Genomic DNA, 19,098 nt, shown 5'->3' on the forward strand with positions numbered 1-19,098 from the left:
CCCTTTTCTGGGATACATGTCCTTCTGACAACCATGTGGCAGGCTCCTGCACAGCCCTTGGGTCTCTAAAGTTATGCCTTCCCAGATTACCTTATTTAAAATAGCACCTCTTTCCTCTTCATAGCTTATATTTCTCCATAGCACTTACTACCACCTCACATGTAACATGTCTTATGTATATTTGTCTCCCTCCTCTGGGAGAGAGTCTTCTGTCTGTTTATCAGTCCATCTACCTGTTCCAGTTTTCTACTGCCATGACAAATTATCACAAACTTAGCAATTTAATTGAAGCAACACATTTATTAAGTAACCTTATTGTAGTGATCATTTTGCAATATGTATCAATACATGTATAAAATCATGATGTTGTACACTTTAAACTTATACAATGATACATGTTAATTATATCTCAATAATCAAAAACTTGTATTATCTTACAGTTCTGTAGGTCAGAATACAATGGATTTGCCTGGTGTTTCAGCTCTGGGTCTCCCATGGCCAGGATCATGGTGTCAGCAGGGCTGCTTTCCCTTCTGGAGGCTCTGGGGGCAAATCCACATCCAGCCTCTCTCAGGCTGTTGGCAGGATTCAGTTCCATGGGTTGTAGGTTGAGGTCCCTGTTTCCTGCTGGCTGTCACCTGAGGGAGTCATTCTTGCCTTCTATGGGCTGCCCACATGCCTTGGCTCATGACCCCTTCCTCCACCTTCAAAACCAGCAATGGCAGTCGATTCCTTTCTTTCTGCTTCAAATCTCTCTGAGCTGGGTCTCTCTGACTGGCCCCAGCTGGAGAAAGTTCTCTGTTTTTAAGGGCTCAAGTGATTATACGGCGTCCACTGGGATCATCTAGGATAATCTCCTGATTTTAAGCCCATAGCTTTAATTCCATTTTGCACAGTGCCTTTTGCTGTGTAAGGTAACAGTCACAGGTGTGACACCAGGGGTAAAGTTTCTGCCTTCTGCACCACCCTCCCACCAGGACAGCATGGACAACAGGGCAACAAGTGCCTTCTGAAAAGAGAGACCTTTATAGTAGCTGATGTGGTCAGATGCTGCTCCAAGTTGTTAGAATCAAAAACAAACAGAGGGAATTCCCTGGTGGCATGGTGGTTAAGGATCTGCCTGCCAGTGCAGGGGACACGGGTTCAGTCCCTGGTCCGGGAAGATCCCACATGCCGCAGAAGCCTGCATACTAAAGCCCACGCTCTGCAACAAGAGAAGCCACCGCAATGAGAAGCCTGCGCACCGCAACGAAGAGTAGCCCCCCCTCGCCACAACTAGAGAAAGCCCACGCGCAGCAACGAAGACCCAACGCAACCAAAAATAAATAAATAATTAATTAATTTAAAAAAAAAAAAAAAAACAGAGACCAGACTTGAAAATTCCCTGAGCAGACAACCAGTTTAGTCCTACAAACAAAGCTTAATTTAGCTTATTTTGTAAGGCTAACTTGACCTGGGTCATTTCTTCCTTATGCCTCTGAGAATCATCAGCAAAACTTAAACTGTTTCCCAAGGTTGATATGAGGTAAATACTGACCATTTCCCTATCATTTAAGAAAATTCTAATACTGTAACCAACACTGTGAAGAATAAACAAACCATCACCACTTTCCCACTATACAAGATGCTTTATAACAGTGTACCCCTGAGCCTCAATCCATGTTTTGGTTTGAGTGCTGCCGGTTTCCAAACTGTCTTTTTGGTGTGTATTCATTGCTTCTTGGGTGATTCATTGTTCTTACTTTGACTGTTTATGAACTGTTGACAAGGCACTCTATGCATTACATCCTTACAGAGCTCTTGTAACAACAACAGGAGCCCTAAGAAGCAGGCGCTGTTATCACCCCATTCTCAGAAGGAAGAACTGAGGCACAGAGCATGGGATTTTCCCAAGACCATGGAGCTGGGAGAGCCCCAGGCCCTGTGGTCTCAGGCCCGTGTGACAGTGCACCCTGAAGAGAAGATACCCCATAGGAAGCACTGGGCCTGGCTTCTGAGCACTCTGCCCTTTAGAAATGAGAAGGGCCTGAACCGTGTTGCTGTCTGCCCTGGTCTGACTGCCTGTACTTTCTTTAGGTCATTTAACTTTGACTTTCCAATCATCTCTCTTACTACTTTTATAAACATCTTTGGTTGTGCCACGCTGCAAATGATTCCATGTTTACACCACTTTTTTTCTCCTCCATACAGATGCATATCCTAATTCCGAAGTTGTCTATGTCTGGACCAACGGCACAACCAAGTCGGTGGTGGTGGCAGAAGATGGCTCCAGGCTGAACCAATACCACCTGATGGGGCAGACAGTGGGCACAGAGAACATCAGTACAAGCACAGGTAAGCCTCGACCCCCATTCAGGGTCGCACACCCTGGGAGAGCCCAGGACTCTCCTTAGCCACCCGGGCCTGTCGTTCTGTGCTGGCCACAAGAAGCCTTCCACATCGGGTCCCCTCCCTCCAGCCGCACATGGAAGCATCAGCTGTGGCATCCTGGCATTAAGGGTCATGAGAGGCATTAATCCGAGGTGCATTTGCCTCCGTGTGAGCAGCCCTGGTGACAGCAGGCCCTGCCCGGAGGCCTCATGGACCTACTTATATAACATAGTCCTGCCCAAGCACTGAGACACGAGGGCAGCAGCCTCTGCAGGAAAGGTAGAGAGCTGCCTGTAAATACTCTCATTTACCTGTTCTACTATCTCCCCACTTTGAACATTTCAGAGGTTTTCCTGGGGTTGAATTTGGGAAAGCACAACCGGGCAGCATAGAAATAGCTGAGGCCTTAGCAGGTGCTGTCACACCCACAGGCACAGGGCTGGCCTGAGCCCGCAGGGCAGCACAAGCTGGGCTTCACCTGACACAAAGTGGACAGGGTGTCCAAAGGAACACAATGCGTTCCCTTCTTGCACCTGCAAGGGGTGTCCTCAGACACCTCCTGGCCACAGGAGGCCCAGCCCTAGAGGTCACGGTCACGAGGTTGGCTGTGAGCAGAGGAGGGTCCTGCAGGGTTTCTCATGGCAGGAGAAATGTGGAACAGGGATGGAGTAAGTCCTTGCAGCATGCTTGCAGCATGAGTTCTAAACCTCAAATGTTACCCTGGTCAGCGTCACTCTGTCAGCATCACCACCCCTTGGAGCTGGCTGGAAGCACGGGGATGTGCAGTGCATGCCTCCTCTCACACAGGTACTCAGTGCCCATCCACTGGTGTGGGCTGGCATCCTGGGGAAAGGGCCTGGCAGGGCTGGGAGGAGGCTGCTGTGCCATGTGGTTACCATGTTAAAGGCAAGGAAAGAGGAAGCAGACCTGATTTTATGGGAACAAGTGAAAAGGTGGCACGGCAGAGGTTTGGGGTTAAGAATTGCAATGCTAATGGAGGGTGCTACCGTTGGGAGTCGTTTCATGTCCTTCCTTAAAAATTTATAAATGGATTTCTGCTCCTATTTGCATTCCAAAAAAATGGTCTTTTTTTTTAACGTTATCTTATATTGCTATCCTCAACTCAAAAATAGAATGAAAAGAACCACCACAACAAAAGAATTATAAGTAGGAGAGTAACTTCAAATCCTAATGCAAAGAAACAGAATGGCATTTTCCCTCTTCTCAAGCATTGAGAGGCCATATCGGATCATGATAAAGATGTCTTTGCTACTAAACATATCTTGCCCCCCTTCTCTCTGTCCCTGTCTCCTTCTGCTAGGCCTGAGCCTATTCCCCTCCTCTCACCTGCTCTCATCTGCCTCGGGCTGTGGGGAGGGCGTGGTGCATCTTGGCCCTGAGGGAATTTTGGTCTCCTCTTCTGTAAGAGGGTAGAGTTTGCCACATATGATCTTAACTCATGCTGTGAGAAAAGGCACGTAGGGACACATCCACAGCTGGCCTTGCTGAGCACTGGGCTTTGAATCCAACAGCAAGCGTCCGAGCTATGTAATCAGTCTCAAACGTCTCAACATTCTGCCCATGCAGCCAGCCGACCACCCTCGAACAGATGGCCCCCGGGGGTCTACCTTAGCAGAGACCCCAGGCCCTTCCCCCCACATTCACAGTTCCACCAGGCTCCCTGGCCACACCATCTACTTCTTGCAATTCAGCTGAAGAACTCTTGTCCTCAGATCAACTCAGCTCTGCCTCCACTTCTCAAAGCATCCTTCCCATCTCCCCAGGGAGATGCAAATTCACACACCCTCCCACCGCAGCTGCCTTGGCTCCTTACCAGTTCACCATCAGGGCAGCATCATTCTCCACAATGAAGGGGAGGTCTGCACTCGCCTCCCACACAGCCAGGCAGATCCAGAGAAGGCACTGGGGCATCGCCAAGGAAATGCCCTCACTCTCCCTGTGGACCAGCGGAAGCTCAGAGCGGCCAGCACCCGTGGCCTCCTGAGGCTGTTGCTCCTCACCCCCAAGCTGGGTGAGGGGGCACAGAGCCTGTGGGGAAGTGGTAGCCCCCCACTCCTTCCAGCCCTCCCTGGCTGGGAAATGAGGAGAAAACCCTCCGCCCACGACAGGGCTCTGTGTTGTCCTGAGTTATATCTGGAAAGGCTAAATCCTGAAATCCTGATGGCAGTAGCAGTGAGGGGGGCAGGTGGAGAGTGGCACAGATTGTGACCAGGGATTAGGAAAACACACAAATCTGATTTTCCCCAGCAAAGCATCCACCAGCAGAGGCTCTTCAGAGGCGGGGGGTCAAAAGACTTACTTATAAAATGACTGTTAAGAAATCCATGCATCTTTCAGCCTCTCCTTCAAGCAAACAATACAAATAAATGCTTGTCCAAAGGGAGGGTGGAGAGAAGGGAGGCTCCCGGGCTCTGACCAGGGGCAGGAACCACAGGGCAAGACTGTAGGGTTTCATTTAGGTGGCTGACTGCACTAATTTGCTCATTTGCAGGTGAATACACAATCATGACGGCTCATTTCCATCTGAAGAGGAAGATCGGGTACTTTGTCATCCAGACCTATCTCCCCTGCATAATGACTGTGATCTTGTCACAAGTGTCCTTTTGGCTGAACCGAGAATCGGTCCCAGCCAGGACAGTGTTTGGTGAGTGTCCGCAAGCCAGGCCTGCAGACTGTGTTCTGTGACTGCCTCTAACCACCCCAAAGACAGCAGCCTCAAAGTCCCTAGTGCTGCCTGTCTATTCTGTGACCTGGAAAATAAATGGACCAATTAGTTATGAATGCAGTGTTAAAGATTAGATTTAGGGCTGCTCTCTGAACCAGGGTTCAGAGCAATTCGATCACTGTTTCCCTTTTGAAGTCTTTCACTGGTAGCCTTTTTTTTTTTTTGAGGTTTGAAATTGCCAGCAATCTGTCTTATGTGGGATTTTGCTATGGTATTTTCACAAGTCTCATAAAGTACTGTTTTCTGTGTTATCAGGCAGTTTTCTTTGAAATGTGCATGCCACTTTAAAATTAACTCCCAAGTGGCAGTCAATATGTTACATATGATATGATAGTAATAGATTAAATGTATATAAAATATAATATATATTACCTTATGTATATATAAATATAATATATATGAGATATACATATGTATGTATGATACATGTATATATGTATACATATATATGATAAGAATTTAGAACATTATCTGACATCCCTGAGACATAAATCAAGTTTAGCAAGATCTAGCTCAGGAGGTACCTTAGCACAGCAGACATGGTTGAGTGTTTGACTTTTACGTGGAAGCTCATTTCATCAAAATCAATATTAGAAGTAATTTTGTGGGTCAGTTGTAATGGATGCTCACATCTTTCTAAACTGTAAAGTACTATTCCCGCCTCAGCTTTTCCTATTGCACTGTCCCTTCCAAAGAAGGAAAGGGTGCCCTGCGTTTCCCGCCAACGCTCCTGTTGGTGGAGGAAGCTGGGGGGGCTCGGGATTTCCAGTGAGGGCCCAGGATTGCTCCTGTCCGACCATCTCTCTACCTCGAGCCACACACCCAGCTTCACCTGCCTCACCTGATTTAGCTTCAGGAAGGTGTGGAGGTTGGTTTGTGGCCAGGCAGTGCTCCCCCAGCTCTTTAGGGGAGCATTAGTAGGAGGGCAAGGAAAAAAATTTAGTTTGGAGAATGCCCTATGTTCCAGTCTGCTTCCTCTTAGAGATTCTCAAAGCACATTAGGATGTTAAAGGACTCAAGGAGACACAAGAAGCCTGTTCAAGGTCACACACAGAACACTTCTCTCCAGCACAATGATTAACTGGATTTCTAAGAAAAATCAAAGATGGCTACTGATTTCTCATTTAGCGTTAATTCCATGCACAGTACCATGTTCAGTGAGGGTATATAAATACCTCTGAAGGATGACACTGAATGAAGACTAAGCTGCTATGACCACCCGCAACATGACACTCTTTTGGTGCTCTTTCCTGAGGCTGCCCTAACAAAGTACTACACACTGAGGGCTTAAGCAATAGAAATTAACTGTCTCACAGTTCTGGAGGCTACAAGTCCAAAATCAGCAGAGTTCGTTTCTTCTGAGGGCTGTGAGGGAAGGCTCTGTTTCTGGCCTCTCTCCCAGTTTCTGGTACTTCCTTGGCTTGTGGCAGCATAATTCCAGTCTTCACGTGCTGTTCTCCCTGTGTGTGTGTGTGTGTGTGTGTGAGAGAGAGAGATACCAGTCATATTGGATTAAGGCCTACCCTAATGACCTCATTTTAACTTGATTACTTCTGTAAAGACCATGTTTCCAAGCAAGGTCTGGAAAGTAAATCTGAGGTTCTGGAGATTAGGAATTCAACCTATGCATTTGGGGGGGTGCACAGTTCCACTCATAACAGGTGTGTTGCACCCCCACCCGATACACATATGTGAACCTTTTTGCAAACAAAACTGTAGTAAGAAGAAAGACACAGAGCATGTGGAAACTACATGGGCGGTAAGGGTTCAGCAGACCTGGGTCCCAGTACAGGTTCTCATTTGCCAGCTGGCAAATTTGGGTACATTACTATTTTTAAATCTTTAAGCTCCTCACTTGCAAAATGGGGATAATGACACCTATCCAGAATGTAGCTTAGATCAGAGTCTGGCCCTTAGTAGACGCCCGTTAGAGGCTCATCGTCCCCTTCCGAGGATCCAGACTTCCTTTATGGTCACTGCAAATTTCCCCAGAAGACAAGACAGATGGCTACAGGCATCTTGCATGGCAGCACTGAGGTGGCCCAGATCCTTCTTAGAGGCAGTGAAGTGCCAAGACCCAGATTCAGATGTGGTGTTTCTGTTGTACTCCGGTCTTCAGAGTCTGCAGTCTGCGTTAGTCCATGTGAAAGCAAGCCTGTCTCATCAGCTTTCTGGAGCCCAAGACTTGTAAGGTGCACAGTGAGTCTTTGTGAAGCACATCGTTAGAGCGGTGGGAACGTTCTTGCCCTTCTCAGCTGGACTTGCCTTGGGGCCACTAAGATGCCCCACTCCTCTGACCCATCCTTGTTGAGCACCAGCTCTCTGCAGGGTCAGGTCAGGACAACGGGGACACAGTTAGGGTATGTGTATGAATCAGACCCAAATCCCTGCCCACCTCGATTTATGTTCTAGAAGAAGGAGACGATTGACAAGGTAAATAAACTAAGCAGTGTTTTAAATTCTATGAATGTGTTGTGCTGTGAAAATCGTAGAGGGAGAGGGAGACCTGGGCTGGGGATTAAAGTGATAGTTCCTTTCTTTCTTTGTCATATTCAGGGGTGTTATACTGGGGTCTAGTGCTGGTGCTGATCCTTGTTCCCATTGTCCCCACCCCTGTCATTGACAACCACAGGGGTGACGACGGTGCTGACCATGACGACCCTCAGCATCAGTGCCCGGAACTCTCTGCCCAAAGTGGCTTATGCGACGGCCATGGACTGGTTCATAGCCGTGTGCTACGCTTTTGTGTTCTCTGCGCTGATCGAGTTTGCCACTGTCAACTATTTCACAAAGAGAGGCTGGGCCTGGGACGGCAAAAAAGCCTTGGAAGCAGCCAAGATCAAGGTACTGACTTCATTTTCCTCCGTACTCCAGAGAAAATGTGCCTGATTTTATGTCCAAATATAAGACCAGGTGTTTCTTTTCCCTACATCCCTCCCCCTGAAAAATGATTTCTTCCCTTATACTCAAGGTCCTTACAAAGTCTTATAACAGGTCTTGTTTTACCTTTGTTTTGAATCACCAGCTTCATTCAAGGGAAAGGTCTGATGTCAGGCCTATTTTGCTAAAGTACCTTCTGTCTGTTCAGGGACTATTTATCCAGTTTTGAATGGTACAGTCAATTCTTCTGCTCACTCTTGCCACTTCACCATGCAGCGTGTCTTCTGCAAGGTGGCTTGAAGGTCATGAAGGGAGCATTCGAATTATTGGGAGTGACACAACAGGCAAACATACCTAATTCCACTGACTAGATGATTTGTCTTGCTTAAACGACGCACGTGAGTTATTGTGGGAAGCATTTCTCTATTCAAAGCAATTAAGTGCTGAGTATTTAGAGGGAGGTCGGTGCCTGAATCTAAAAAATATTTGAAGAAAAAAGGTTGCACGACATTCCAACCTGAACCAGGTCCTTGGGGAAAAGAAAATAATATACATGGAATAGAAAATAAATAGCACATGGTAAAGTGCTAATTATGCCACATTTAAAACAAACAAGTCCTTTGCTCTGAGAGAGGAACAGGCTGGAGTTATCAGGGTAGACTTGAAAGTGAAACTTCATCTGTCCTTTGGAAATCATCATGAAGGGAGTCTAGAAGGCCCTACGGGAGACTGTGCCCCAAACCCGTGATGACACCAGGATACTCTGCTGCTGCTGAGGGCACTCAGTTGTGCGCACCCACGGCCCCACACCTGCTTTTTGCATTCAATGCTGTTGTTCCTTTCTTGTGAAAAGTCCGAAGTTCTCACTTGACCTGGCCTATCGGATTCTTCCCACCTCCAAGCGCCATGAGTCCACTCACATTCCTGGGTTTCAGTCACGGAAGAAAAACCCACTTCCAGGCGTAGCTCACCCGGAGGGAGGAAAGCCTAGTGGGACCCATTCCAGGCCCCTCAGGGAAGAAGGGAAGGGGGGAGATGCCTGGGAAGGGCCTTGACAAACAGGAATCTCACGAGGGGGTGTGTTTTGGGGAATGATGGGGGACAGGAGTGAGCTGACCACAGCAGGCAATTGGTGGGGAGCTGAGAAAACATGGCAGAGGCAGGGCGTCTTCAGACTGTGGGAATTCTGGACTGAAGTGTCCCAACAGACAGAACCATGGAGGATGTTTGTTGGGGGACATGGAGTCTGGGGAGAGGGGCTTCCCGACCCCAAACACTGTGTTGCCGGGAAGTAAATGTTTGCTACGGGCCTGGAAACGGCCTCCCTGAGCCTGAGCAGGGCAACCGCCTGGGAGGTGCTGCAGGAATTGAGGCCATCAGGCTGGTGTCTGTGAGTCTAGGAGGAAGGTGGAACCCGGAGGCAATGAAGAGTCCTTGAAGGTTGTCGAATGGGCTGTCATCATCGTCAGCCACCTCGCTTGCTCACACTCAGCCTCACTGTCCTTATTACTCATCACAGACCTGAATGCAGACCTGGAGGGAGAGGAGGGCATGGAGGTAACTGACTCATCTAATCCCAGATTAGCACTGATCTTCTAGAAGACTAGGTGTTGTCCCCCAAGGCTGTGGTGCTGGGGATCCCATCCCTTAGGCCAGTGGAGGCATCAGGGCATCTGCAGGTATCCCGGCAGGCAAGTCATACTGTTACACACGGTGGTGAGCATGAATAAGTAAGTATAGCGTTACTGGCTTTTACTTAGAAGTGGAGAAAATTTGAACACTGGACTGTGTTCACCATCATTACCTGTTGGGGTCTTCAGGGTTGGGGGTGCAAGGTGGTTTTTAGGGGTGAACACCTGTGAAAGGACACAGGAGGAAGTTGAAGTTGACCATGTAGGGAGCTGTCTGCCCTCAGCTGGGCAGCAAGTTGTCCCGGAAGGAGGACAGAGGCCCGTCTCTGGACCACTGTGGCCATCCTGGGTCCTGTTTGAAACACCCACTTCCGAGACCCATCATTCTCTCCTCCAGTGTCTGCTCTGTCCTGGTTACACACAGAGACAAAGGTCGTGCAAACCATTGAGGTAGCTAGTCCATCATGCTGATGGGCTTCTTCTGGCAGCCCAATAGGTGTGTGTGCATGGCACCACGGGGGCTGCACAGAACCGTACCATTTCTGAGGAGTGGCCCACAGGCCCTGCTCTGCTCGGACGCTGTGGTCACCCTCACTGGCCCCGGGGTCGTTGTGCTCCCTGCATCTGGGTACATATGCACTCTTATTCCACCTCACTTTTCACTGCTTCTTCTTGCTCCTTCTCCATGCACTTCCTCTCTGCTTTTCATCTTTCACATATTTTTCTTTAACATCCTTATTGGAGTATAATTTCTTTACAATGGTGTGTTAGTTTCTGCTTTATAACAAAGTGAATCAGTTATACATATTCATGTATCCCCATATCTCTTCCCTCTCGCGTCTCGCTTCCTCCCACCCTCCCTATCCCACCCCGCTAGGTGGTCACAAAGCACCGAGCTCATCTCCCTGTGCTATGTGGCTGCTTCACACTAGCTATCTATTTTACATTTGGTAGTGTGTATATGTCCATGCCACTCTCTCACCTTATCCCAGCTTACCCTTCCCCCTCCCCGTATCCTCAAGTCCATTCTCCAGTAGGTCTGCGCCTTTATTCCTGTCTTGCCCCTAGGTTCTTCATGACCATTTTCCTTTTTTTAGATTCCATATATATGTGTTAGCATACGGTACTTGTTTTTCTCTTTCTGACTTACTTCACTCTGTATGACAGACTCTAGGTCCATCCACCTCACAGCAAATAACTCAATTTCATTTCTTTTTATAGCAGAGTAATATTCCATTGTATATATGTGCCACATCTTCTTTATCCATTCATCTGTTAATTGACACTTAGGTTGCTTCCATGTCCTGGCTATTGTAAATAGAGCTGCAATGAACATTGTGGTACATGACTCTTTTTGAATTATGGTTTTCTCAGGGTATATGCCCAGTAGTGGGATTGCTGGGTCATATGGTAGTTCTAGTTTTACTTTTTTAAGGAACCTGCATACTGTTCTCCATAGTGGCTGTATCAGTTTACATTCCCACCTACAGTGCAAGAGGGTTCCCTTTTCTCCACACCCTCTCCAGCATTTACTGTTTGTAGATTTTTTGATGATGGCCATTCTGACCAGTGTGAGATGATATCTCATTGTAGTTTTGATTTGCATTTCTCTAATGATTAATGATGTTGAGCATTCTTTCATGTGTTTGTTGAAAATCTGTATATCTTCTTTGCAGAACTGTCTATTTAGGTCTTCTGCCTATTTTTGGATTGGGTTGTTTGTTTTTTTGATATTGAGTATAGTCATTTTCACAATGTTGATTCTTCCAATCCAAGAACATGGTATATCTCTCCATCTGTTTGTATCATCTTTAATTTCTTTCATCAATGTCTTATAGTTTTTTGCATACAGGTCTTTTTTCTCCTTAGGAAGGTTTATTCCTAGGTATTTTATTCTTTTGGTTGCAATGGTAAATGGGAGTGTTTCTTTAATTTCTCTTTCAGATTTTTCATCATTAGTGTGTAAGAATACAAGAGATTTCTGTGCATTAATTTTGTATCCTGCTACTTTACCAAATTCATTGATTAGCTCTAGTAGTTTTCTGGTAGCATCTTTAGGATTCTCTATGTATAGTATCATGTCATCTGCAAACAGTGACAGCTTTACTTATTCTTTTCCGATTTGGATTCCTTTTATTTCTTTTTCTTCTCTGATTGCTGTGGCTAAAACTTCCAAAACTATGTTGAATAATAGTGGTGAGAGTGGAAAACCTGGTCTTGTTCCTGATCTTAGTGGAAATGGTTTCAGTTCTTCACCTTTGAGGACGATGTTGGCTGTGGGTTTGTCATATATGGCCTTTATTATGTTGAGGTAAGTTCCCTCTATGCTTATGTTCTGGAAGGTTTTTATCATAAATAGGTGTTGAATTTTGTCAAAAGCTTTCTCTGCATCTATTGAGATGATCATATGGTTTTTCTCCTTCAATTTGTTAACATGGTGTATCACATTGATTGATTTGTGAATATTGAAGAATCCTTGCATTCCTGTGATAAACCCCACTTGATCATGGTGTATGATCCTTTTAATGTGCTGTTGGATTCTGTTTGCTAGCATTTTGTTGAGGATTTTTGCATCTATGTTCATCAGTGATATTGGCCTGTAGTTTTCTTTCTTTGTGACATCTTTGTCTGGTTTTGGTATCAGGGTGATGGTGGCCTCATAGAATGAGTTTGGGAGTGTTCGTCCCTCTGCTATATTTTGGAAGAGTTTGAGAAGGTTGGGTGTTAGCTCTTCTCTAAGTGTTTGATAGAATTTGCCTGTGAAGCCATCTGGTCCTGGGCTTTTGTTTATTGGAAGATTTTTAATCACAGTTTCAATTTCAGTGCTTGTGATTGGTCTGTTCATATTTTCTATTTCTTCCTGGTTCAGTCTCGGCAGGTTGTGCATTTCTAAGAATTTGTCCATATCTTCCAGGTTGTCCATTTTATTGGCATATAGTTGCTTGTAGTAATCTCTCATGATCCTTTGTATTTCTGCAGTTTCAGTTGTTACTTCTCCTTTTTCATTTCTAATTCTATAGATTTGAGTCTTCTTCCTTTTTTTATTTGGTTTATCAATTTTGTTTATCTTCTCAAAGAAACAGCTTTTAGTTTTATTGATCTTTGCTATTGTCTCCTTCATTTCTTTTTCATTTATTTCTGATCTGATCTTTATGATTTCTTTCCTTCTGCTAACTTTGGGGGTTTTTTGTTCTTCTTTCTCTAATTGCTTTAGGTGTAAGGTTAGGTTGTTTATTTGAGATGTTTCTTGTTTCTTAAGGTAGGATTGTATTGCTATAAACCTCCCTTTAGAACTGCTTTTGCTGCATCCCATAGGTTTTGGGTCGTTGTGTTTTCATTGTCATTTGTTTCTAGGTATTTTTTGATTTCCTTTTTGATTTCTTCAGTGATCTCTTGTTTATTAAGTAGTGTATTGTTTAGCATCCATGTGTTTGTACTTTTTACAGATTTTTTTCCTGTAATTGATATCTCTTAGCGTCTCATAGTGTTGTGGTTGGAAAAGATACTTGATACGATTTCAATTTTGTTAAATTTACTGAGGCTTGATTTGTGACCCAATATAAGATCTATCCTGGAGAATGTTCCAAGAACACTTGAGAAGAAAGTGTATTCTGTTTTTTTGGGCTGTAATGTCCTATAAATATCAATTAAGTCCATCTTGTTTAATGTATCATTTAAAGCTTGTGTTTCCTTATTTATTTTCATTTTGGATGATCTGTCCTTTGGTGAAAGTGGGGTGTTAACTTCCCCTACTATGGTTGTGTTACTGTTGATTTCCCCTTTTATGGCTGTCAGCATTTGCCTTATGTACTGCGGTGCTCCTATGTTGGGTGCATAAATATTTACTATTGTTATTTCTTCTTCTTGGATTGATCCCTGGATCATTATGGAGTGTCCTTCTTTGTCTCTTGTAATAGTCTTTATTTTAAGTCTATTTTGTCTGATATGAGAATTTCTACTCCAGCTTTCTTTTGATTTCCATTTGAATGGAATATCTTTTTCCATCCCCTCACTTTCAGTCTGTATGTGTCCCTAGGTCTGAAGTGGGTCTCTTGTAGACAGGAGATATACAGATCCTGTTTTTGCATCCATTCAGCCAATCTGTGTCTTTTGGTGGGAGCATTTAATCCATTTACATTTAAGGTAATTATCGATATGTATGTTCCTATTACCATTTTCTTAATTGTTTTGGGTTTTTTTTGTAGGTCTTTTCCTTCTCTTGTGTTTCCTGCCTAGAGAAGTAGCTTTAGCATTTGTTGTAAAGCTGTTTTGGTGGTGCTGAGTTCTTTCAGCTTTTGCTTGTCTGTAAAGGTTTTAATTTCTCTGTCAAATATGAATGAGATCCTTGCTGGGTAGAGTAATCTTGGTTGTAGGTTTTTCCCCTTCATTACTTTAAATATGTCCTGCCACTCCCTTCTGGCTTGCAGAGTTTCTGCTGAAAGATCAGCTGTTAACCTTATGGGGATTCCCTTGGATGTTATTTGTTGTTTTTCCCTTGCTGCTTTTAATATTTTTTCTTTGTAGTTAATTTTTGATAGTTTGATTAATATGTGTCTTGGCATGTTTCTCCTTGGATTTATCCTGTATGGGACTCTCTGTGCTTCCTGGTCTTTAACTATTTCTGTTCCCATATTAGGGAAGTTTTGAACTATAATGTCTTCAAATATTTTCTCAGTCCCTTTCTTTTTCTCTTCTTCTTCTGGGACCCCTATAATTCAAATATTGGTGCATTTAATGTTGTCCCAGAGGTCTCTGAGACTGTTCTCAATTCTTTTCATTCTTTTTTCTTTATTCTGCTCTGCAGTAGTTATTTCCACTATTTTATCTTCCAGGTCACTTATCCGTTCTTCTGCCTCAGTTATTCTGCTATTGATCCCTTCTAGAGAATTTTTAATTTCATTTATTGTGTTGTTCATCACTGTTTGTTTGCTCTTTAGTTCTTCTAGGTCCTTGTTAAACATTTCTTGTATTTTCTCCATTCTATTTCCAAGATTTTGGATCATCTTTACTATCATTACTCTGAATTCTTTTTCTGGGAGACTGCCTATTTCCTCTTAATTTGTTAGGTCTGGTGGGTTTTTGCCTTGCTCCTTCATTTGCTGTGTTTCTCTGTCTTCTCATTTTGCTTAACTTTCTGTGTTTGGGGTCTCCTTTTTGCACACTGCAGGTTCATAGTTCCCGTTGTTTTTGGTGTCTTTCCCTAGTGGCTAAGGTTGGTTCAGTGGGTTTTGTAAGCTTCCTGGTGGAGGGGACTAATGCCTGTGTTCTGGTGGATGAGGCTGGATCTTGTCTTTCTGGTGGGCAGGTCCATGACTGGTGGTGTGTTTTGGGATGTCTGTGGCCTTATTATGATTTTAGGTGGCCTCTCTGCTAATGGATGGGGCTGTGTTCCTGTCTTGTTAGTTGTTTGGCATATGGTGTCCAGCACTGTAGTTTGCTGGTCGTTGAGTGGAGCTGGGTCTCGGCGTTGAGATGGAGATCTCTGGGAGGTTTTTGCCATTTGATATTTCATGGAGCTGGGAGTTCTGTTGTGGACCAATATCCTGAACTTAGCTCTCCCACCTCAGAGGCACAGCCCTGGTGCCTGGTTGGAGCACGAAGAGCCTGTCAGCAGCACCAAGAGCCTGTCAGCCACATGGCTCAGAGTAAAAGGGAGACAAAAAAGAAAGAAAGAAAGAAGAAGATAAAATAAAATAAAATAAAATAAAAAATTATTAAAATAAAAATAATTATTAAAAAAAAATTTTTTAAGTAATTTAAAAAAAGAGAGAGAGAAAGAAGGAGAGCAACGAAACCAAAAAAACAAATCCACCAATGATAACAAGTGCTAAAAACTATACTAAAAAAAAAAAAACCGGACAGACAAAACCCTAGGACAAATGGTAAAAGCAAAGCTATACAGACATAATCACACACAGAAGCATATACATACACATTCACAAAAAGAGAAAAAGGGAAAAAAAATATCTGCGTCATTGCTCCCAATGTCCACCTCTTCAATTTGGGATGATTCGTTGTGTATTCAGGTATTCCACAGATGCAGAGCACATCAAGTTGATTGTGGAGATATAATCCGCTGCTCCTGAGGCTGCTGAAAGAGATTTCCCTTTCTCTTCTTTGTTCGCACAGTTCCTGGGGTTCAGCTTTGGATTTGGCCCCGCCTCTGCTTGTAGGTTGCCTGAGGGTGTCCACCCCCCCTCCCAGACAGGACGGGATTAAAGGAGCAGCTGATTAGGGGGCTCTGGCTCACTCAGGCCGTGGGGAGGGAGGGGTACAGAATGTTGGGCAAGCCTGCGGTGACAGAGGCCAGCGTGACGTTGCACCAGCCTGAGGTGCACTGTGTGTTCTCCTGGGGAAGTTGTCCCTGGATCACAGGACCCTGACAGTGGCAGGCTGCACAGGCTCCTGGGATGGGAGGTGTGGATAGTGACCTGTGCTTGCACACAGGCTTTTTGGTGGCTGCAGCAGCAGCCTTAGCATCTCATGCCTGTCTTGGGGGTCTGCGCTGATAGCTGCAGTTCATGCCTGTCTCTGAAGCTCCTTCAAGCGGTGCTCTTAATCCCCTCTCCTCGCGCACCCTGGAAAAATGGTCTCTTGCCTCTTTGGCAGCTCCAGACTTTTTCCCGGACTCACTCCCAGCTAGCTGTGGCGCACTAGCCCCCTTCGGGCTGTGTTCACACAACCAATCCCAGTCCTCTCCCTGTGATCTGACCTCCGAAGCCAGAGCCTCAGCTCCCAGCCCCCACCTGCCCCGGCGGGTGAGCAGACAAACCTCTCGGGCTGGTGAGTGCTGGTCAACACCGATCCTCTATGTGGGAATCTCTCCACTTTGCCCCCTGCACCCCTGTTGATGTGCTCTCCTCCGTGGCTCCGAAGCTTTCCCCCTCTGCCACCCTCAGTCTCCGCCCGCGAAGGGACTTCCTAGTGTGTGGAAACCTTTCCTCCTTCATGGCTTCCTCCCATTGGTGCAGGTCCCATCCCTATTCTTTTGTTGCTGTTTTTTCTTTTTTCTTTTGCCCTACCCAGGTACGTGGGGAGTTTCTTGCCTTTTGGGAGGTCTGAGGTCTTCTGCCAGTGTTCAGTAGGTGTCCTGTAGGAGTTGTTCCACATGTAGATGTATTTCTGATGTATTTGTGGGGAGGAAGGTGATCTCCATGTCTTACCCTTCCGCCATCTTGAAGCTCCCTCCCACATATTTTTGATGGTTAATATATTTTCTTTCTTTTTTAAAAAAAACCATAGTCACCAGGCTGTGCATTACATTTCCTGATCTTATTTATCTTACAACTGGAAGTTTGTACCTTTTGACCACCTTCACCCATTTTGCTCCCTGCCCCCCGACCTCTGGTGATCACCAATCTGCTCTCTGTATCTATGATTTCAGCTTTTTGTTTGTTTGTTTGTTTTGTTTAGATTCCACATATAAGAGAAATCATATGGTATTTGTCTTTCTCTGTCTGACTTATTTCACTTAGCACAATGCTCTCAAGGTCCATCCCTGTTGTAAATGGCAGGATTTTCTTCCTTTTTTATGGCTGAATAGTATTCCATTGTGTTCCAATGTGTATTCTATTGTGTGTATGCATATATATATATATATATATATATATATATATATATATATATATATATATATATATATATATATATACACACACACCCCACATTTTGTTTAACCATCTATTGGCAGACACTTAACGTTGTTACCATATTTTTGCTATTGTGAATAATGTTGCTATGAACAAGGGGATGCAGATATCTTTTTCAGATAGTGATATATCTTCTTTAATTATTCTTATGTTTTCCAAATTTAATTTAATGAGATTATGTTACTTTGGCAAAGGAACAGAATTTTTCCCAACATTCTATCATGCAAAATTTCAAACCTACAGAAATGTTGAAGAACTACAAAACGAAAACCTGTCTATTAACATTTTACTGAGCTTGTGTCATCACCACCCATCTATCATTTATCTATCTATCTATGTTACCTAAAATATGTCTATCCATTCATCCATCCACCCATCCTCAATCCATCTGTCAATACATCTTATTTTTTGATGTATTTCAAAGTAAATAGTACATTTCCCACTAAATACTTCAGTAAGCATATCGCTAACTAGAGTTCAATATTTGTTTACTGTTTGATTCTTTTGAAGCAAAATTTACATGGTATAAAATGCACAAATGTTAAGGGTACTTTTGCTGAGGTTTGATGAACACGTTCACCTGTATAACCCAAATCCCTATCAAGATAGAGAACGTTGCCAGCACTCCAGAAAGGTCACCATGCCCCTTCCCAGTCCATTCCTGTCCCCACCACAACAAAGGTAACCACTATTCCGAATTTTTCTACCATAAAGTATTTTGCCTGTTCTAAAATTTCACATCCAAGACTGGCCATGTGGGGTTCTAGGCTTAGAAGTCTGTGGAAGGCTGCCCTCTGCCAGAGCTAAGCTGATACCCCTCTCTGTCTCTGTCTCTGTCTTTATGTCTGTCTGTCTCTCTCTTTTGAGAGATAAACCTTCAGAACCTTTAGAAGTGAACTGACAGCTGCCTGCAAATGTCATGCCCTTAAATTTTTTATATTTTGCAGAAAAAGGAGCGTGAACTTACACTAAATAAATCAACAAATGCTTATACTACTGGGAAGATGACCCACCCCCCAAACATCCCAAAGGAGCAGACCCCTGCAGGGACCTCAAATGCCTCTTCAGCCTCAGTAAAACCTGAAGACAAGACTTCTGAAAACAAAAAGACTTACAACAGCATCAGCAAGATCGACAAAATGTCCCGAATTATATTCCCAGTCCTGTTTGGCACTTTCAACCTAGTTTACTGGGCAACATATTTGAATAGGGAGCCAGTGATTAAAGGGGCTACCTCTCCAAAATGAGCTGCCATGCTCCCAAACTCCAAGACAGCCATACGTTCAGTGACGGGCACCAAGGAGAGGTTGAGCTTGGGGGACCTCCCTTATTTGGGCACTATCTTTCAGGAAATTTTTGCATGTTTAATAATATGTACAAATAATATTGCCTTGATGTTTCTATATATAATGTCAGATGTTTCAAAGATGTCACATTGATAAATCAAGCCACTTTCTAGAAAAACAGGAGACAATGGCTCTGACACTCAGATGCTCAGTATCTTACATTGATAGTTTACAAACAAGTATATTTTTAACTGTTCCAAGTGTTACCTAACAATGTTTTTTATACTTTGAATGTCATTTCATACAAATTTTCCCAGCAAATAAATATTTTAGGAAATACTCCATGATTATTACTTGACCAACTCTCACAAGAAACAAATATCACAAAGAGCACATTTTTCATTGAAAAAGAAACTGTGGGCATTTATGTACAAAACTAATTGCCTTTGATAATTCTTACTGTTCTGAAATTAAAAGTACTGCATGCTCTTATGTTAAGAAATAGAATAAACAAATATTTATGCAGACATTTAATA

The 19,098-nt window shown here is 44.1% G+C and overlaps 1 protein-coding gene across 1 annotated transcript in view; it reads left to right on the forward strand.

Annotated features, from left to right (window-relative positions):
* Window positions 1–18,523, forward strand: part of GABRA5 (gamma-aminobutyric acid type A receptor subunit alpha5) — a 94,494-nt gene extending 75,971 nt beyond the window's left edge. The window contains exons 8-11 of the mRNA XM_068537478.1: window positions 2,191–2,334; window positions 4,883–5,035; window positions 7,749–7,960; window positions 18,224–18,523. Of these exons, the coding sequence (XP_068393579.1) occupies window positions 2,191–2,334; window positions 4,883–5,035; window positions 7,749–7,960; window positions 18,224–18,523 (809 nt within the window). The remainder of the gene's footprint in view (window positions 1–2,190; window positions 2,335–4,882; window positions 5,036–7,748; window positions 7,961–18,223) is intronic.
* Window positions 18,524–19,098: the final 575 nt, after the last annotated feature.

Source organism: Eschrichtius robustus, chromosome 1 (assembly GCF_028021215.1).
Source record: "Eschrichtius robustus isolate mEscRob2 chromosome 1, mEscRob2.pri, whole genome shotgun sequence".
Lineage (NCBI taxonomy): Eukaryota > Metazoa > Chordata > Mammalia > Artiodactyla > Eschrichtiidae > Eschrichtius > Eschrichtius robustus.